General features: G+C 34.6%; 1 protein-coding gene across 1 annotated transcript; it reads right to left on the bottom strand.

Annotated features, from left to right (window-relative positions):
• Positions 1-5,280: 5,280 nt before the first annotated feature.
• LOC136039810 (uncharacterized) lies at positions 5,281-20,351 on the bottom strand. The gene is made up of 5 exons (XM_065723711.1): positions 20,226-20,351; positions 18,526-18,604; positions 12,036-12,151; positions 10,203-10,358; positions 5,281-5,554 (listed from the first exon to the last, which is right to left on the bottom strand). The coding sequence occupies exons 1-5, from the start codon at positions 20,303-20,305 to the stop codon at positions 5,509-5,511; spliced, it is 477 nt and encodes a 158-aa protein (XP_065579783.1). The 5' UTR covers positions 20,306-20,351; the 3' UTR covers positions 5,281-5,508.
• Positions 20,352-22,496: the final 2,145 nt, after the last annotated feature.

Below are 22,496 nucleotides of genomic sequence, written 5' to 3'. Positions count from 1 at the left end.
ATTTTATATATTACTTATTATATATTATTTATTATAACATTAATCATTTATTATAATATTATTATTTGTTATAATATTTATTATGTACGATGATTTTTTTTAGTTTATATTTTTTATGTTTGGTTTTACGGTGTGCATTTGTTTTTGTGTTTATGCTGTTGCATTGGTGATTTCTTTTTTTATTTTATGAAAGCTTATTCAATCTATATTTTAAAATTTCATTTTCTGTCATAATTTTATCCGTTTTAGCATGCTAAGTTAGTGATGTGTATTTACCAAACTAAGTAGAAGGGTAGAGAATACAATCAAGAATGAACACAACACTAGATGAATAAACAGTTATCAATGACGTCGAGTAGTAAAGAAATCAGGACGAGATAAAACTCCGTTAAATTTGCAACACAGTCAGCTAATTGAAAGAAATAGTTTTGAATAGGTAAACTGTTTACAGTTGTTTAATTTTGTTGCACCTCCACCAGTGCTTCAGCAGCAATGAAACAATGGAGCAGGAGTTGGGTTTGAAATGTTGTAACACGGTGGCATGTCAAGTTTATTAAATGTTTGTTTAATATATAGGGAGAATACAGAGTTATTGTAAAAAACAGAAGTGTCTAAATATGGTAATGTTTATGATTGCGTCATGCTATTGAGCGACTTGATCCGAAACTTTTTCCTTTCAAAACACTTTTCCACAAACAGAAAGAAAACCTATTTCTGCCAATCCTCTTAACGTATGCCAAATAATCACAGCATGCCAATTGATCTAATATCTCTTTCTGTTGAGAAACAGGAATTGACAGTAGGAGTTCTAAGTGTGAAACAAAATCAAAAAGAAAATTACGCTGGGCTTGGTGATGGCTTTTTCCAAGGAGTTGGTTCCACTTTTCGACCTGGATTGTCCTCATTATTAATGTAGCTCTTTAGCACACCGGAAACAGCAGGGTAGAACTTCACAAGAATGGTCTTTTGAATCAGCGCGTCATAAAAGTCAACTAACTATTGTTTGTATGTAGTAATACAGAGAGCATAAAAGATGCTAAATAGTCAAGGAAAAATAGACAGGGATAAATAGTCAAGGAAAAATTGCGATTTCTAGTAAATAGGCCATTATAGAACTAAATTTGGAACTTCTAAGAAGTAACCATATAGTATTTGAATTATTCCAAGTTTTCCGATATCTTCATCTTAAGAAATATTTAACAGAAGAGTCTCAGTGCATGCGAATAGCAAGTAAATACTGCATTTATGTCTTTGCTTGAGCCCTCTAGAATAAACAAGATATATTGCAATCTGAAAAATGAGTAAACGCAGGATAACGAAGAAAATATGGAAAATTACAGCCAGTAAAACAGTAGAAAAATATATATATTTCACAAGATCCCCGCTCACCTGCCTTCAGTGTAGGAAGCACAATAAAAAAAAACATATAGATAAAAGACTACAGATTAATGTAAAAAAGACAAATCTTAAAAATTAAAATCGAAGAGGCCTTTCTTAAGCAGGATTAAAAAGGGTTTGCCTTTTTACAGTTACTTGGAAAGGGACAATTCTATTTAGTTTTACTCTTAAGTTCTATCTTTTATAATGTAAATTTTTATTAATATTCCTTATAATTTAATTTTATCTTTTATTGTTACCAGAGCTACTATCTTTTTATTCATATCCCTTTACAAAGGATAGCTGAGCAGATGTCTTGACCCAAGTTATTGCATTTACTCTGTTGTCACTGTCTGTGATTTACCTCGCTTTTCTTCATTGTCCTAGGTGTTTTATTTTCTCATGCCTAGCCCGTTTGATCTCACATTACGTAACTGTTCCATCAAAACAAATTCTAATGAACTTGTACAGGTTGACTTACCTCTAAGCACAGTGAAACAATCGGTATGGAAAGAGACCAAAGCCAGTCATGTCGGAGCACAAAAACGGCTCTTCTATTTGGTCGTCAAAAGGTGTCCTATGTGACCTTACCGACAACGTCGATAGCATCATACTGCACTAAAGCAGAATCATCATATTTTTAACGGGGCAGTTCAAAATAATCCTGCACTTGTATCTTTTGTGATTCAACTTCACTCACAATGATTCTTTGAACACCTCTTCTTTTTTAACACTTTATGTAAGATGTTTTTTTACACGGTCACTACGAAGGGCCAGTTCCTGAAAGCCACAAAATATGGTATCCTGGATGATTGATTTTAACACATTTTGGTTTTTAGCATTGTCCTTATTCACTTGACAATTTAGCTAAAAGTCAATGGGAATATTATTTTAGTCTTGGATTTCAATGAACAATCGAGGTTTTTTGTTTCAGTAACATGATACCTTGTTTTTCCGTGGTATTTAAAGTTGGAGAGATCATTTTTAAAGTCCTTACCACTTCCAACTATTAAGGAATGAGTTTTAATACTCATTTAAGATTCGACACCCCTTTTCTTAAATATACAGTTTGAACAAAATTATTTATTTTTACTAGAATTTCAGTTTAAATGAAACACTTTCTTGACATTTAATAAAAGATTTAGGGTAGTAGGGTATGCCTGAGAGAAAACAAGTACACCAATCTGAATCCATCAAGAAGTCTGACGAGTTAGCTGAGTTTTTGAACCTTTGCTTATTCAAAAAAGATTTTAAAAGCAGGCAAAAAATTATGAATTTGGTGTAAAATTTTCAGATGTTCTTTATATTGGCTGAGCATGCTGAAATTTTCTTCAGATTTGTGATAGCAAGGTTATCGGAACGAAAAAATACATAAGCAAAGCTAAAAAGGCTTAAAGTAAAGTTAAAATTTCCTTTTTCGACATAGATCAAATGATTTAGGCTACTAGAGGAAGTCTGAGTAAAACAGCTTAAGCTATCTGATAATATTCAAAGGTATGACGAGTCAACTTTGAACCCTTTATGGGGGAAATCCAAAACATAGCGGCTTTATTGTTCAATGTTTTTTAAACGCTTTTTAGGAAAAATTAAGCACCTATCGTTTCAACTCTTTTCCCTTCGTACCGATCGGTTTTTCTCATCGGTTTTTTAAACGTCTGAACGAACCATTAACAAAAGAGTATAGGCAATTTAGAATGTAAACTGGCACTAGTGTAAAATATTCCCAACGTCATCTAGCATTTTTCAAGCTTTGCATTTGTGTTTTTCATAAACTGAAATTAAACCCTTACTAATCCACTAATCTTTCAAATTACACTAATTTTGACTTATTATTACGCTGAAAAAATACCAAGAAATACCAAACGTTAAATGGCACAGGCGTCGTCGTTTGTTTTTTTGACAATAGCGCCAGGAACCACTCTTGGAAGTTTCCTATATTTGACCTCAACTTTAATTTTATAACGTTGTGAACGTTATGTTTTGTAACGTTCGGCTTCGGAACAGCTAAATTAATAATATTTCGATAGCAGTGGCAGAACTAATATGGTAAGATACTTCTGAGATTGAGATAAAATCCTGATGGAAACGACGACTCTAGCAGTTTTAAACAATTATCTCATGGTTAATATTAAATTGGTATCCCCAAGTCAAATTTATAATTTGGACTGATTTTCATCATAGAAACTAAATAACCATTCATTATAGTTTTGGATGTCTATTCAATAGATCTAGTAATTATAATTTTTTTTTTTTTTTAATTGTTTACTACGTCAAAGCCACTGCATGGACTATGTTGAAAATCCAGCGTTGATAATGTAGAAAGAAATGAAAGAAAAGCCACAACTCCCAAGTTTAAATTCATGTTACAGCCAGCAGTTAGGCTGCTAGGCTGTTACAGTCTGCAGCCACCAGCAGTTAATCGCAGCTTTGGATCCTTGGACCAAATCATAGCTGAAACAAATTTTTCTCCACCCCATCCTATTCAGAACTTATCTCCTTACTCTAAAGTAAAACAGTTCAAAATAGGGATGATACCTTTTTATTGACAGTGAATAGATATAAAATTATTTAACTGGATATTTCGAACACATATACAGTGTTCATCATCAGCAATGTTCGAAATATCCAGTTAAATAATTTTATATCTATTCACTGTCAATAAAAAGGTATCATCCCTATTTTGAACTGTTTTACTTTCGTCATGGAAAGGCAGTGTGGTCTTCAAGGTTATCTACTCCTTAGTCTATACAGTGAAAATAGCGGCGAAGACCACACTGCCTTTCCATAACAAACAAACACAAAGCAGAAACAATAGGGAAAATATTTTAAGACAGGACAAAGACAACCAGGACACAGAGTCCTGGTTGAACTTCGTTGAAGTAAGGATGCTAGGGCTGCTTTTATTTTAAAGTTAAAAAAAAATTAGTTTTAATTCTCACATTTTAATGTAAGTTTATGTATATATATATATATATATATATATATATATATATATATATATATATATATATATATATATATATATATATATATATATATATATATATATATATATATATATATATATATATATATATATATATATATATATATATATATATATATATATATATTTCTTTCTCGTATTGTGCTGGACATAGATGGATACGGCCCTTGGACATAGGGCCGAAATATCCACTGAATTGATTTCCATTGCTTGAAAAGATTTTCCCTATTGTTCTACTTTGTGTTTGTTTGATCTACAATGAAGTTCTCAGCTCCATTAAATTTCTTCTTTGAACTATTCCTACTCCGTTCAAAGACATGCTGCTTTTAGTTTGGTCTTATATAGATTGGAAAGTATTAAATATGCAATATCCGTTCAATATCTATTAGTCGCAACGCTGGAACTCAAGTTTCCTAACAATATTGAGAGGAGCTTGAGTTTCTTGTTAATGCTGCGGGAAATGATGATGGCGATGTCTTAATATATATTAATGTGGGTTACAATAAAGCTGAATGACCAGGACTAATTCTTGGGGTGAGGCCTCTTCCCAGAGCTAACGTTCTTCATAAATACTTTATAAATTTCAGCTTGGCAAAAAGAACAAAATGTTGGCGGTTTGCACAGACATACTACAAATTTTAAAGAAGGTCAAATTTTGGTAGAAACTCTGGAATTATAAAATTCAGCACACTATTTTATAAGGATTTAAAACGCAACGGTCTTCAGTTGGCCACCAGGATTCAGTTTTGCTTGTTCAATGAAAAAAGAGACCAAACTAAAGATAAATTCTTTATGTAAAAATGATTCTCAAAACTAAATTTCCAACCAGTTGCAGGGGGTGGGAGCCTTCTAACATCATTCGGTATCAGAATGTAATGCATGCAATGACTTCTTATCAATGATTTTGATGTTCCAACTTTCGCTTTAAGTCTATTTTATTTATCAATAAATTAATCACACAAATATCAAACTTAGGAAGCCTAGCTTTATGAAAAAGGTCTAACCTAGAAAATGAATAAGTATTTACGGTAAAAAAAAAAAAAACGCATATAATCTGTCAAAAACCGTTTTTAAATCTGAAAACCAATTGAATGATGGACTGAACAGGAAATGCACGCCATAAATGGTAAACGCAAGTTTCTTTCTCAATCAACCATTTCATCTCCTTCTTCCCAATGCCTTCCATGTCGACTAAAAATATAGGATAAATTTAAGTTTTATCAAATAAATATTACTTTCTCTGTCCATCTCACTTCTGAACACCTTGACTATTTGGTCAAAAATAAATTTAATTAAAACATGGAGATAATTATAACATGTCTCTGGCGAGGTCTATAGCTAATTTACTCTGTTTCATTATGTGTTTTAATTTTTTAAAAAAAGAATAAATCGTGAGTTGGCTTGCTCTTGCAAATTTTGTTGGTACAAAAAATAAAAGTTAAAACAACAAGGCATTATTCTAAAACAGTGATAATTTTACTAAGCCAATATTTCGGCTTCATATCTAAGAGTCGTCATTAGCAACGCAAACAGAAGAATATACAATCAGACTAACAATAAAGTACATGACGAAACTAAACACCAAACATAAGACTAAACACCTCTGTGATGTCTGTGAACTGTGTTTGTTATGGTAAGCCAAAATACGTTATGTGATGCTTTCAATCAAAGCGATAGCTATAATCCACCTATTCCAACAATAGACACACAGCTGACTGATCTGACTTCCTAAAACTTGTTTTGTTCTCAATTAAGAGTTTTTCTTTTTCCCTAACAGCGTCAAACATCCTCTTCTTAAATGTATAATCAGTTATGATTTGGAGCTTTTGATAAGCATTTTGTTTGCCTTCAGCTGAAGGTCAGAAAAAGGCTTTAGTTAGAAAAACTCACTGACCTTTAATGACAATCAAAAAGCAAAAAAAATATACTTTTTTTTATTTAATTTCCCTATAAGATTTTTGTTGAGGAAATGAGCCGAGTTGAACTAGCCAAAGTAAAGGAAATATTACAATTGAGATTTGCTAAATAGTCAAGACAGCGATAGCTTTTCTGCTTTATACTAGTAGAAACATATACACATTTGTATCTTGACCAACGTCCTGAAGAGGATAAACCGGGTATAAAAGGATCTACCCCAATGTTGTGAGAAGGTTTGGGATTTCTGCACCATCATAAGCTCCTTTCTCCGTCCCTACCCCGAACAGGGAAATCTTACTTGCGTGGCTTCATAGTTGCATCATGGTAGACCTTTCACGAGTTCACCTAGACTAAACTTGACTGCTAACAACGGAGCAGGATGACCTTAAGGAAGGCACTCCTCGGGGATATTATATCCTGGTAAACGACACAGCATTTGTACTGGATTCTGATAAATGGATAATCTGTCTGGGTTTCGTCTGTTTTGATGAATTTTTTTACCTTCCTAGTTAAGGTATCTATTATGGGCTTCCTCTCTGTAATAGCATATTATTTGTAGTCTTGGATATATAATGATTCGGAGGTAACAGGCTTAAGATTGTCTGTGCAAGATTTTGAATCGTGTTGATTCAATATGAACAACATCACCAAGGGTGGAAAACCCTGCTGTGGCCAAGACTCAGGATTGCATAAAGCCTCGATTCAACAGGAGGTCCAATGGATTTCTTGCTCTCCGATTCTAAGCCGGCTTAAGCGCTTCGTGTAGACTTGGAAAAATGTGTTGGACCCCGTCCTGAACTGGCTCTGGGACTATTACTTTTATCAAAGCCAAAATATTTCCATAATTTAAAGAATATCAAAAATTGCAACTTCAAATATTATAAAGTTAAACAACTATCGTATCGGCACATTGACCGACAAATTCAGACACTTCGAATTGGACTTATCAGGCCTTTCAGAAACTCACATTCCACGGGTAGAAAACATGAAACTAGGTAATATAGCATTTATTTACTCAAGCAGGAAGGATGGGATGCATAGACAGGGAGAAGGACTCATGACGAATAAGGAAGCTGCTAAGTTTTGTTTATTTTGGAAAGATATTAACAAAAGAATGCTAGTGGCTCATTTTATGACTAAAAAGTGCAGGGTATCAGTTATGGTAGTAAAACTGCAGAACCGACTAATGGAGATAGTAGTGACTTGGATGAATGATACTTCCGGCTACAGGAGCCAAGACAGGACCCCAGGTAAAAATATTGTAGAAATGTTTTTGTTAGGAGACTTGAATTCCCAGGTCAATAGAAACAGGGATAGATCCCAGACTAGGCAAATTTGGTGTAGGTAAATAAAACGCTAATGGTTACAGACAGTTGCAATTTGTAGGCATAACCAGCTAGCTAGAATCAATACAGTATTTGATCATAAAATGGGCCATAAGTTAAAATGATATTCAGCCATTATTCATAAAAAGCTAGTTAAAATCAATATAATATTTGATTATAAAACGGGCCATAAGTTAAAATGGTATTTACAAGATGGTAAGACAGCTAACCTTATTGATTGTATTATTGTAAACCGAAAACTGGCAGGATCAATACAAGATACTAGAGAAAGTAGAGAAATTATATTTCTCTTGGGACTCGTTGTGATTCTCACTGTTGCCCCTCTTCTACCCACAGACTTCATTTACAGCTCGACGTGATCATCCCAGAAGCTTGTCGTCTAAACGCAGGTTTTTCGGTATATTATTTTCATTTGAATTGTATGAATCTTTTTTCTTTCAAAATTTCTGCTGCTGCAACTCTAGCCGCAGATTTCATTTACGATTCGACGTGATCATCCCTTATCTTTTGCATTTATTTTTATTGTCACTTGTCTTTTGTCCATTATTTTCATTTGGGATTCGTTGTGATGCATGTTGTCGCATGTTTTCTAGCCGAAGATCTTGTTGCGCTTCATTTTCGTGCTTAATTGCCTCAGACATTTTTCGATGCCTTTTGCTTTAGATGTTCGGATACATTAAAAATCAAGTGTAATTTTTAATGACGTCATAAATACCAAAAACATTTCTTTCCCAGCTTGTCCCAGTCGTTATATTTTTCCTTGTAATAAAACTCAGTACCGACCAGAAATGTTCCTTTGCTCTCTGAAATCACTAAATCACACATTAGAAATCCTGACGTGAATTCAATCCCTCCTTCTTGTTTATCCTTTACAGACGCTAGAATAACATGCTCCTTATTCCATTGTAGTTCCTGAAATATCTAAACTACACAATAGCATATTTATCATGTTAATCTTTAGTTTTAAGCTACAACTTCGTTTGCAATTCAATAGCATAATTATCATGTTACTCATTAGTTTTAAATTATAATTTCGTTTGCAATTCATTTATTATTTATCAGTTATAAATACAAAGAAAAAAATAATTCCTCCTTCCAGTTTATCAATCACAGATGATGTTTGCTGTTTCGTGTTCCATGCTTTTTCTTTAGCTGTTCAGTCTTTTGTGACCTTCTTTTCTTTTTTTTTTACTAAGGCTCTAAACAAATTTTCTCAAACTCTTGATCTATCTCGATCGTTTTTTCAGTCACAAAAATATCAGGGTGTCAATTTTCAAAAAAAAGAAAAAAAAAAAATCTGGACCTTTTTCCATCCTAAGCAAGAATATAGCTGGAAAAAATTAAATACACATTTCAAGCTTCAAGTATATTCGAAGGAAATTTATGAACAAAAGAAACATTGGTAGGACACAAATAAAGAATATACTTGCTTATTAATATTACTCTCACGTTTTTTTTTATTGTTTTTCTGTTGCATCTGTTGTTAGTTTGATGGGAAATGAAATCATTCATTCATTCGAGGTAAAAATGCCCGAATATTTCATTTTCACTTACGGAAATCCTTATAAAAAAAAGAGGAAGAAAAACTAGACTAAACAGGTAAAACCTAACAAGAATGTAACATAAAAAGATATTATTTTAGTTTTTTTTTCAGAACAGTTTTGAAATGTTTTAACCGTTTAGCCTAACTTTTCTCTTTTCTTTTTTTCCTGTTTCTAAAGGCTTCCAAATGCAAAGCCAAATTGAAAAGGTATTTAATTTTTTTTTTCAATGGCTCAATCAAAAGGGTCATTCGTTATTCATAAATGAAAAGGCAATGTTTCAGAAATTATTTCAAAGTCTCATAATTTTTACTAGTTTACTGCTCTTAAAGTTTTGTCATTCATTTGACGAAATGTCAGTTGTCTTGGGCAAACAAATAACTACCCACCAAATGAGTTTCTAGCCTATATAAAAGCCAAGAATTGACATAGGGCCATGTTGATTCATAGGGAAAGAAAGTGTCAATGGCTTTATAATTTTCTTGTAGTGAAAGTGGCCAGTACCTTGCGGCAACGAATACCCACATGCTCTGCAGCAAAGTGGAATGAACCCCTGTTTATCTGACTAGGGGCAACCACAGCCAATGTCTGTTAATAGAAAGGTTGGGAGCTTATTACTTATAAACTATTGAAACACTTATCCAACTTGGTAAAACCAGCAATTCCTCTGGACTTACTACTACTACTAATACTAACAACTCACTGTAGTATCAAGACACGTGAGGCCAATACAGCTACATGCGCTCCTCTTCATCACAATTTACTCAAACTTCCTCCTTTATAACCTCCCAAGAGGTTCCCATTTTCATTACTTCTTTTTTTAAGACGTCCTCACATCCCATTCTGGGACGACCTGCTTTCTATTTAGTCCTAGAGGGTTTGCTAACAACGACGATCTTTGGAAATATGTCATCCTTCATCCACAGATTGTGTCCTAGCCATCTCAACCATTTTCTCATTTTAGCCCAAGAAAGTGAGAATCATAATTTTTGGTTGAACTTGGTTGATAAAAACAAAATAAAAGAATAAACTTACGGTCTTGATTGATTGAGATCAGGCAACATTGAGTTATTATTATCTATTTCTGATAGTTCTTCATCATTTTGTATTTGAAGATTGGATGCTCGTATTAGATTTATAACGTCTCCACCAGGTGGTTTCCATAGTACAAGCGCATTATTAGGCCTCTCTCTAAAAGATGAAAAAAAGAAATGTTCAGAGCACGATTGAAAAAGGGGTGAAAATCCCTTCCTCCTCCCTAACCAGTGTATGTAGATTCATTTATTCGGAATGTATTTTAGACAAACATAAAAAATCCAAATCTGAACATAATGAACAAGGAGATAATAAATCTGTTGAATTATGAGCCCCAGACCCCGGGTAGAAATTATCTCGCATAAACCTTGCCCAAAGTTGTATCTTTTTACTCCTACCGAATGAATTACATGGGTTAATATGTCGAATTGCACTTTTCAACGATTAAATCACTAGAGGAATTAAAGCATGGATGTAATTAAATTTTGAAAACCAGCAGGTTATAACAAAGAAGGGTGAAGGTCAATTATTTGCGATTCAGCTCAAAAATCGATGAAAAGAATCAGGTAGAAATCAGTCGTCCTGAATAAAATTATTCGTTAAAAAGTGAAGTTTGAGGATATATAGCGCAGCAATCGCTTTTACTGCACCAACGATAACATCCATTATGTCTTTTTTTAATTTCATCGCTTTAGACACTGTCAGCTACCAGAAATTTAATTTTGGTTCATCTTTTATTGTTAACTAAAAGTTTACATTCCTTTCTCATTTCTAGTTATTTACATAGTTTCCTTCTCGAATGCATCTCTAGTTAACTTGCTTTTGGTTTTCCTGATCGGTCACCTTTCATAGGCTTCAATTTATACGAATCTATCAAGCAAAAGACAGTCATCAAAATTACAGCCAGCAACCCCCCCCCCCCCCCTAAAAAAAATCTCGGATGCCCCACTGCCTCCGTACAGATTATTTCCTTTTATTTCCACCTTTTCTTCACTATTATTACTAGTAAACAGGTTTTGAAGTAAAATTATATGACCAAAGGCACATTTTAAATGTAAAACCTATGAAATCAAACGAACCTTTTTTTTAGTTTCCTTTCCACTATGTACCTTTATGCAATTGTTTTATTATTACTAATGACAAAAATAAAATAGGGGGACTCATCAAATAATTAATTCGCTATTGGCTAAAATTTCTCCAGTTGCCACTTGCACAATGTGTTAATTCCGTAAGAAGATTTTCTAGTTTCTTTTCGGATTGTTTTTCACCAAAAATTTATTTCGCAATGTTAGAAATTATATTTGCAAAATAAGGAATAATTGAAACTTTATGCCGCATATCTTAAACCCATTCATGACATATCTCTGCCTATGTGCTTGGAATGTGTCGGTAACTATCAGCCAGTCAAAAATATACAAAACTGAAAAAAGAATTTTGGCAAATCTAATCTGTTGTGTTCCACAGATAGACGATGAGCAGACATATCCAGAAGTTTTCTTTTTTTAGGGGGGGGGGGGGGATGGGCTTCGATTTTTGGTCTTAAAGGAAGAGGGAAAAGTATACTTTCTATGTTACTCACTAAAAAAGCATGTGTTAGACTTTTTCTTTCCTTTTTATTTTTGTTGTCCAAAAGGCTCTTTGGTATTGAGATATATGAAGCGGTAAGAAAATATATCACTATCTTTCACCATGTTAAAGATACAAAGAGTAGAGGTAGAAAAGAGTACAAAAAATACACTGAGTAGAAAATACAGAAAATAAAATAAGATTAGAAATAAAATATACAAAAAATTTTCTGCTAGGGGTAGAAAATATAAGGTTAAAATCACTTACTGTGACCTTAGAATTGACTTTGGAACAATTTCTTCTTCCTGTTCTTGAAACCGCTTGAGTTCTTCTGACAAAACCAATTTTGGACTAACATCTATACTAGATCCAGGCAAATATACCTAAAAAACGATGGATTGGTTTTAATTCATATCTATTTTAATTATAACGTTTGATTGATAAAAAAAATAGACTTCTGCAGTTGATACACATATTCACAGATCAATGCCATACAAAACACCTAAAAAACTTACTTAGGAGAGGAAAGAAAGGAGGGAAGGAAGAAGACAGAAAGAGTGAGGAAGAGAGAGAGAGAGAGAGATAGAGGGGAGGGGGAGAACAAACAAGAACGATATTAATTTAAATTGAATTTACTTGTATTCTGTAATCTACCTGCACTATTTGAAATGTTAAGAATTAGATAAGTTAAAGTTAATCTGATATTTTTTTATGTTAGCATAGCCCTCCATATTTTTTCTAATTTTTTTTTCTTTAAATATATTTGGGATCTGTACATTCATTAATTTTCAAAACTATTTCAACTCAGTCCGTGCTGGTGTGTCCAGTGGTTTTTCATTTCAGTTTTGACTCAGACCAACTGTGGTGCAGCCGTAAAAATGTATGTAAAAGCTTGTCATAGTACACAGTAGTACTGCACAGAAAGGAATAGTACTTAAGTAGGAATAGTACACAGAAAGTTACATATAGGGTATCCTGCAGATTCTTGCTGTGGTAATACCAGTTAAATTTGAAGTAGCAACAAAACAAATTAAAAACTAGATTCACGTTGCTGATGCAACTTTAAGCGTTTCAGCCATCTTAGGTCAGCTTCACTGGCAAAGAGTTGCAGGACCAGCACTTTGGACTTATTTCTTCACGTAGATTTTTTCTCTTAAAACAAAAATTAATGACTCATTCCTTCAAGACAGTTTTCTAAACACGCTGTTTCTGCTTAAAACCAACTTTATCCCTGTTTCCCGACCCCGTGTCAGTTTTATTAGTTTTTCATGTTTCATTTATTTAAACTTATGACCTATTACTTTATCCCATAAAATAAAACCTAGCACAACTTTTTTCTTTGTTGTTTCAAAACATGAAACAGGCACGTTATGGAAATGCACGCTATGGCAAAATGTTACTTTGCCTCAAATCACAACGCCTTTTATTTGTTTGCAACATAGTTGACGGCTTACTTCTGTCTAACACTAGCACCGACCGACTGCCATATGGGTATTGCTAATAATTGGAAAACTATATCATTGCATTACAGTTTTCATTTATAATCGTCACGCAACGACCTGGAAGAGGACAAATTTACTAGCGTAAAATGTATCGGAACTTGTGAAAGGTAAACTAATTCTAATATTTACATAGCCCTTCACATGTTGAAGATAAAAACATGCGTTATGATTCTTGATTACATGTCACTCTCAGGGATAGAGGAGAAATCCACGAACTACAAAACTTAACGCCTGGACTGTAGAGGTAAAAGATCTATAATTTCCCGTCTTTAGTCTCCTCAACGGTAGGTACCTGCAATCACATCAGTAAACTCAAATAGAGAACTACGGAAAATAGCTGACAACCCTCCCTCTGTCTCCTTAGCCCAAAGTACTTGCCCCAAAGCCCTGACGGCAAACATTCCAGTTTAGACAATGTGAAACATGCGTACCTTTATGCTAAGAAGTTGGCTGGGACATTGGAGAAGCTTCTGGACCACGTTGGCTCTCAAATCCTACAGACTGAAAATCCTTGTCTGATTCCGATTCTAGGAAGGTACGACATGCCTACCTTTCTGTTAGAAAGCCAGTAAGGCAGGGGCTAGGAGATGTTGAAGGGGCTATCGGCCTATTTTATATATCAAGCAATTTAGATTGAAATTCTTTACGTAATTTAGCTTCAAATAAGTTGCAACATGCCTGCATTTTCGGGAAAAACTGAAATATAGAGAAAGAGTGAGGGGAAGTAATGATTTCTTTTTGGAAGGATAACATGCCCGCTTTGTGCCTCCTATTCAAAATCAGAGTATGAGACTGGTTCAAACGAAATACCACAGGCTTACGTTTTTATTAAAAGCTAGTAGTGGATATGGAGGGGGAGGCGAAGTAGAGGGGCCAATCGTTCAATTTAGTTCTCAATTCATATAGAGATTCAACATCTTTGCATAATTAGGATTCAGACAGGGGGCAGTCTACGAACCTTTCCGTTGTTAAGTTGGTGCTTGGAGGAGCAAGTGGTTGTTAAAGTGGCCATGGGCCTGTTTATTGCCTCAAACAACGCTTCACAACGCACAATTCTACTTCAGATAAGGTGGGTCATGACCGCATAATACTGTTTGGAAGGAGGAAAGGGAGGATTATAGGGGAGCCCGTCAGCTTTTTGCTGCAAATCCTATTAATTGAAAATCGTTTTATGGTTTCGGCTCAAAAAAAGTACCACAAGCCAACCTTTTTATAAATACGTTGGTAATTGAGCTACAGGGAAGGTTTTTTAGAGAGGCCAGGTGTCAACTTTGGTCTTCTAAACATACAGAGTGTGAATTTTGCCATGGTTCCAGTTCTAAGGTGTAACTTGTCAACCTTTTTGCTAAAAAGAAAATGGCATTGGGAGGATGGGGAAGGGTGTTATTTGAAGGACCGGGGTGACAATGCTGGGGGGAGGTTACGGCTTATTTTTGTGTCCAGCTAATCTTTGCACAGAGTTTCAACTTGCCTAGTTTTTGAACCGAATCTGGATATAGCTTGTTTCTTCATAGAGTCATTATCTGATTTTATTTCTGCCGTTAAACAGGTTCCAGGCCAATTACCCTTCCCCCCAGAAATTCGCTCCACGAACAACTCCCCCGGAAAATCCCCTTTCTCACTTTTGGCTTCGGCAGCCAAGATGGAAGTATGACAAAAAAAATACGAAGATTAGAAGACATTTTGGAATATTCTACCTAAGTATATTCCAAAATATAAGCGGAATGATGCTATAGATTATCGTATATCATTTATTTCAACGTTTTTTATTTCTTTTACTACTTTTTTGTGTCTTTGGCAGGTTGAGTTATCCTAGCAGGGTAAGATAAAGGTTAAGGAGAATAACAATATGAAATTATTGGTAAAAAAAACTTGTAGAAATCCCAGATTCCTGAATAAAAGCTCACACGTAGGCGACCTCAAAAATCTGCATTCTAAGGGGAAAATCCTTAAAGTGGAAACACTGTCTGGCACCAATATCTGTTACACGATACTGGCTCTCGCCTTACGATCGGAAACATGTCCAGTAGGCGAACATCAGAAGGTCTTCCTGTCTGAAGTAGCTTTAAGTGGCGTTTTAAATTCAATACAACATGGAGTTAGAACCAAGAAAGTTTAGGATTGGCAGACATTCTGAATTCAAACACGTACGCAAATTAATTTCTTTAGCCTTTATCTTACTCTGGTATGATACTTCAATCTCCTACAACACAAAGATGCCTAATTTTATACCAGCGAAATATTTGTAGTGATTGTTGTCTTCTGTTTTCTTGCTACTGGCCATTGCCACCTTTTTTTTCTTTTTTTTTTAGATTTCTTTCCTTATCTTGTTACTGTGTGCCAGCTTGGCTTTGGCTCTTTTATGCGTTAAAAGAAACTGAATTTTCTTCATTCAAATTACATTTCTTACTATGGGTCCGGTTTCCGACAACATTATTAAGAAACTAGCAAGATGGCAAGCTTACACACGTTGTACTATCCCTTTGCCTCATTCCCAAACACAGAAAATAAAATAATCTCGACTGTAATGACAAATAGAAATCGCTTATGAAAGTATATTTGACAACACTTTTAGACCCCTGGGAACTCTACTTATTTTTCCATGAAAATGTATCGGAAGTAGGCCTGGGAGCCTAATCTAGCTTCAATTTGAAAATAGTGCTTACTTTAAAATCGAGCTTTTTATTCAACAGCAAAAATTCCCCTGAGCAGCTTAAGTTAGTCCTCTTTTAATCAGATGTCACAGAGGGAAGGTTGCCAGCTATTTTCCGTAGTTCCCTATTTGAGTTTACTGATTTGATTGCAATTTGCCTGGTAGGTAGCTACCGTTGAGGAGACTAAAGACGGGAAATTACAGATCTTTTTCCTCTACAGTCCAGGCCTTAAGTTTTGTAGTTCATGGATTTCTCCTCTATCCCTGAGAGTGACCTGTAAACAAGAATCATAACGCATGTTCATCTTCAAGATGTGAAGGGCTATGTAAATGTGATAATTAGTTTACCTTTCATAAGTTCCGATACATTTTACGCTAGTAAATTTGTCCTCTTCCGGGTCGTTGCGCGACGATTATAAATGAAAACTGCAATGCAATGATAAAGTTTCCCAATTACTAGCAGCATCCATATGGCAATCAGTCGGTGCCAAACAGAAGGAAACTGTTCTTACCGTCAAATATGTTGCTAACAAATAAAAAGCGCTGTGATTTGAGGCAAAGTAACATTGCTATAGCGCGCCTGTTTCATGTTTTGAAACAACAAAGAAGAAAATTGTGGATAGGTTTTATTTTATGGGGTAAAGTAATAGTTCATTAGTTTAATTAACTGAAGCGTGTGAAAGTAACACAATTGACATGGGGTTGGGAAATAGGGGATAAAGTTGGTTTTAAGCAGAAACAGCGTGTTTAGAAAACTGTCTTGAAGGAATGAGTCATTAATTTTTGTTTAAAGAGAAAAAATCTACGTAAAGAAATAAGTCCAAAGTGCTGGTCCTGCAACTCTTTGCCAGTGAAGCTGACCTAAGGTGGCTGAAACGCTTAAAGTTGCATCAGCAACGTGAATCTAGTTTTTTCTACGTAAAGAAATAAATCCAGAGTGCTGGTCCTGCAACTCTTTGCCAGTGAAGCCGATCTAAGGTGGCTGAAACACTTAAAGTCGCATCAGCAACGTGAATCTGGTTTTTGCGGGGATCAGCATCGTGAAGAGTAGCGGGGAAAGAAACTCTGCAACTCTTTTCAGGTGAAGCTGACCTAAGATCGCTGATATGCTTAATGTTGCATGAGCTACATGAGTCTAGTTTTAAATTTGTTTCTTTGCTACTTACAAATTTTGAAAGGTTTTATCATATCCATCGGTCCCTCCAAAGGTATATTTTCCGCTAAGACCGCCAAAGCTAGGCCCTTGTCACTTTTCAGCAATAAACTGAAGTCAAAAGAAAAAAAAAGACAAAACAAAACCAAAGTGTTGTTTCCGCAGCACAGTAGGGACAGTTTCCCGTAATATCTGATTAATTGGCGGAATATATATACCATATATTCATAAGCGGCTTGATATATATTGTAGCTTGTGTTTTAATCGTTTTTTTTTGGTTATCCTACAAGTTTTACTTGCTTGAATATCTACATCTCAGTCGTGGAAAAATTAACAGCTATACATTAAGAAAAAACTTTAGAGCCGGTGATTAGTATTGAAAATCAGATGAAGTCAGATAATTACAGTGGTGATTGATTACCCATCCCATGCAGAATATGGTTGTTTAAATGAACATTCCGTAGTCAGGCAAAAAATACAAACTCATCGATTCAACTTTAACTTTTCTTTATTCAACTTAAAAAATACAAAAACAATATTATGTCTCGACAGAGAGCAGAGCTCATAAGGCGATTAATAACCACTATTATTTTCTGAATACAATTTCTAAACGAATCATCGTATATATATATATTTAATGGTCCATCTTAAATAGCAAACCTCAAAAGAACACCTACCACAAGCAAGGAAACTACATCCAATTGGAACGAAGACCAATTCCAGCTCGTAAAAAACAATGGTTTGGAGCCTTAAGATTTGGAAGCCAGTACCCTTGCTGAAGATAACAGAAACATTAAGAATTTCTTATTTTAGAAGCTCTGGATAAATCTCATGTTTGCGCCACAAAGGTGGAGTTGTACAGAAAGGGCCACTATCGAACTGCTCCAAATGTTTTTTTTTTCTTTTTTCAACATACAAATTTTAATCAGCATTTGCACTACAATCATGGAATAAATTTCCCAAGATTTAATGGCTTCTAATTCCTACACGACCATTTCACGAAAAGCTTTGTATTAATAAGTGATGAATATGGGAAACATATAAAAGGAGAAACTCATGTACGATACTGAAAAAAGCAACAAAAAATACCGACCTAGCATTACCCTGCAATTTTATCAAATGGATTACTGGACAAAGATGAAAAAAAAAAAAACATTCACTGAGAGGTCCCAAAAGATAAATCTGTTTTTTTTTTTTTTTTACTAGCCTATGTTCTGCGCGGATTCAGATAAATTTTGAAAATCAATTTGGATCAAAATTATAATGAATTACAATTAAGCTTACTTTGAATATTTTTAGTTCTGGTATGTAATGGTTTACTATATGTTGGGTTAGTAGTTTTAATTTCCTAATATTTCTTGTTTTAAAGCGCTTGAGTTCCCCACATTCTTTGTCAATAAGCATTAGGATCTTTATAGATTTATAAGAAGTAAAAAAATTTTCAGTTACCTCATCCTGGTCTTCAAGGCTGAGGGATCCAAGCGTTTCTGCAACTTTTTCTTCTGTGATTAGCTGTTTTTGTTTGGGCCTGAAAATAAAATACACCCGTAGTTGCAAAAAAAATTCCAAGGCAGCCCTATTCTGCATTTAAGTAACAGCATATTATTAGATCATAATCTCTAGATAAGCAATCAGTTTGCACTATTTTACTAAATTAGGATATTTCTCTACTCAGGGTCACAGCCAAGAATTTTTTTTTGATTCCTATATTCACGACGCAAGGTATCATTATACATTTGATTTCCCGCTAGTGTTTTATTGAGGGTTTAGATGACTGTTGAGTCTTCTTTTGAAAGAGTCATAGTTAAACTTTTAGGGATAAATTCCCAAGGAAGAATTTTCCAGTTTGAAGTGCAATGTCGAATGAAGCTTATCTTCAAGTACTCTGTTCTCAGCTTGCCAGCCTTAAGATAATTAGACAGAGCTGTGTGACTTCGTGTCCGTTTTATCGGTTCGATAATTGGGGAACAATCGGAGAAAACTTATGGGAAAGAGTTGAATTTAAGAGCTTGTAGAAAATAGCCATCAGCGCTACATCGGATCTCTCACTAACAGACTCGAGAGAGACACAGGGAACGACTAAACCTGCCCTATCAGCCCTATTTTCGATATTTTGGAGCGGTACCAACAACCTTTCAGAGCACAAGCATACAGCGGGCATCCATACTCAGCGATGGGTCTGATGCGAGACTTGTTAAATGAGATAAAGGCCCCATTCAGGTGGCTATCCCAATCAAGGCCAAGAGATCCGAAGGCCAGTGCCTTTCATGGGTGGGGAACGGAGCCGAAGCACCTTTTAGTAATTCTCAGCATTGGAGGTGGTGCCACAGTATAGGTTGAACCTATGACGGGGATGGAGCAGAGCATTTACATGACATTTCCCACCATTCAAATTGTGGCGAACAGTGGGTATTTCAGTGTAAATTTTACACACAACCGCTCTTTGGATACGAAATATTTATAATATTAAGAAATATTTATAATGGTGAAAAAGAAAAATTATGTTTAAGTTTAACAGAGAAATTCTCATTGTTGATTTGAAAATGAATTGATCAAAGAATCTAAACAAAGCAGACAAATAGATAAGCAGAGTTGACGCGGGTGTAAACAGCATGTTTTAGGAGAGTATAGGAACTTTTCAAAAACAAAAGGTGTGTTTATGGACGGGGCGAGGGTGAATACCATCATTTATAAGAGCGGCTCTTGGATGAAAATTATCCCTCAAAATTCTAATGCAAGGTCAGTAGTGCACGTCTGGTGTGTGAAAAACACACAAGTGTTCAAATAAGCCAATAACCTACAAAATTGAGATTAAATAGAAAATAAAATAGTTGGGCTTCTTAGAATACATACATATAGAATACATATTTGCAAAGGGAGACTAATGCAAGTTTCTTAATTAATTCCATTATTGTTGCTCTATTTTCTACACACCTAGCATCAAAGACAAAGGAATTCATTCGTCAGTAGAATTTTGTCGTAAGTTGCAAAAACATGCACGTTCGCGTAAAATCACACCAGCAGTGTAACACCACTTATCGACAAAAGAATGATGTTAACTTCTTCAAATTACTAAGGGAAACAATCAGAAAATTGAAATACTCCTTTTTGCTACAACAGGTTGAAGAAGTACTACACTTATTACATACCCAAGTGAATAATTCTGTATTCGTCGTTTCGCAGGCTTTCCTGATGGGAACATATCATCATCCATCATATCATACATCATGTCTGGATTACTTCCAGTGAACCTGAAATTTAATAACTTTTTCAGCTTTCAATTACCATTACATCTCTTCATATGTAATGAAAGTCATATAATTGCTTTTTCGTCTAGAAAATTCCAAAGGGAAAATGCATGATTTATCACTTTTGAAGCCAAAAAGTAACCAGATTTTTAAAACGGACTTTTAACCTAAAAACAGAAATAAAAAGAAAAATTGTAAATAGACAGATTTATTCGATTAATTTAACAATAAATTAATACAATAAAAACGAATAGGTCATTATTTACCTGCCGCAAGGCTCTACGGCCAGGAATGCGGGGAGAAACATAAGAAAAAAAATAAACATACAAACTCTAAAAAAAGAAAATAAAAAAACAGCTAAATACCACTGATACCCACTGAAAACCAAGCGAGAGCAAAGTTCATGTCTAATAAACAACAAAAACATACATTTCGAACTTAGCCCAGAGACATTCCCTACAAGGGGGCATTACAAAAATTTCCAAAAGCAATAAAAGATTGGGTTTCTTTGAAGGCACCAAAGGAGTAACATTTTTAACTGAATTAGACAGACTATGCTAGGCAGATCATACTCATAGAGAGAAGGAAATTTAAATGTTTCCAAAATTACTAAAATTATATATAGAATGATTAGAGAAAAGAGACGAAATCTTTATCACAAACCTTAGAAAGCGATATTAGAGAGGGAGAAAAGGTTGATAATCATATAGTGGTGCATAAAGAGACGTAACATAGCATTGCAGAATGAACAAAATGCTTAGAATCAACTCAAGAAAATGTCTATCAAAAATCAAATTATTGTATTTGGTTTTCCTGAATACGGCACACCTGAAATCACTGAAGCTATCTTCCTAAAAATCTGTGAGGAAAAATTTTCTAGCTTCCCAGGAGTAACTAATAACTTGGTATCTGTTACGAAAATAGGATCTCAACAATTATCAAACAGATCTCAACAATTATAGTAGATTCTAAGGAATCCACAGAACATGTTTGAATAGCCTTGCTAAAGTTCACTCACAAGCCACTTGATGGGTGTAGAATTCCAGCTGTAAATTTCCCTTTATGTCAGAAAAGCATTTGACAGTATATCACATACTATCCTACTCTTCAAGGTGGAACACACAGGGAACAGGGAAACGGTTATCATTGATTTGAAAATTATTTGTCTGAAAAGTTTATTAGTATTGACCCTCGGCTTCAAGATCAATCCCGTATTGATTTAGGTGTCCCTCAAGGGTCTATCCTATGACCTGTTTTATTCCTTATATTCATCAATGATCTTTTCATTGCTGTATCTGAGCAAACTAAACGAAGTTACTGTTGTACTTGTGATCGTAATTTTATCTCACGTAGTAAAGCAGCTCAAGATCCAGGGCTATTTGCATTTGCAGATGATAATACAGTTGGGTGTTCAAAAATTAAGGAGCCCTCCCTTATCTTGGAAATGTATTCTGTCCTAGTAGATTAGCATCAAACTTTGCTTGGTTCGATGCTAATCGCCTTTCCCTAAATCTAGTCTACTTATTTTTACCAGATCAAGTACTTCTTGTCCTTTGGTTGAACTATTTCTACTACTCATGGTGATATAACTCGTCCCCCTGATAGACATGTTTGATTCTGGGGTATTTTATTGGACGAAAATCCTTCTTTTAAGCATTATAGTGCTCTTGTCAAACTTAAGCTCTCAGAAACCTAGGGATTCTTCGGAAGCTTCGTCATTGTTTCCCTGGTTCAAAAGACCCTCTTTCACTCCATTATTCAATCTTATATGCACTACTGTCGAACACTATGGCAATCAACATTCTCTTTTTCTACTCTCCCTCTTTTCGGAATATATAACAGAACAATTAAATTAGTATCTGAGGTGACAGGCCAGCTCAGCATTACTTTATTGGATGGTCAATCCACATACATCTTTCTTTTCTCATGTTTCATTTTTTAAGTATTTTCATGGATTCCTCACTAACTTCTTCAAACAATTATATCTTCTGAATTATGAACTACGAAAAGAATATTATGTTTCTTTTTCTCTCAAAAATGACTTGGATATTTTCATTTATAAAACTAAAACGATAAGATCAGATTTTAATCCAGTTTTATGTTGGGCCTCCACATAGAATTTCATGCTTATTAAAATTCGGCTATGTCATTCTTATGGACAATTAAAGTGAA

Source organism: Artemia franciscana, chromosome 20 (assembly GCF_032884065.1).
Source record: "Artemia franciscana chromosome 20, ASM3288406v1, whole genome shotgun sequence".
NCBI classification, from domain to species: Eukaryota; Metazoa; Arthropoda; class Branchiopoda; order Anostraca; family Artemiidae; genus Artemia; species Artemia franciscana.
Note: the sequence above shows the minus strand (reverse complement) of the source record. Positions and strands in the feature narration are given on the sequence as shown.

Bases quoted from the DNA above. Each gene is read 5' to 3' on its own strand.
- LOC136039810 (XM_065723711.1), bottom strand. From the start codon at position 20,305: ATGATGTATGATATGATGGATGATGATATGTTCCCATCAGGAAAGCCT. The intron at 12,152-18,525 runs GTAACTGAAAAT...ATCGTTTTTTAG, and splicing joins GCCTTGAAGACCAGGATGAG to GTATATTTGCCTGGATCTAG. The intron at 5,555-10,202 runs GTAAGTTTATTC...CTATATTTTTAG, and splicing joins GATCTCAATCAATCAAGACC to TCGACATGGAAGGCATTGGG.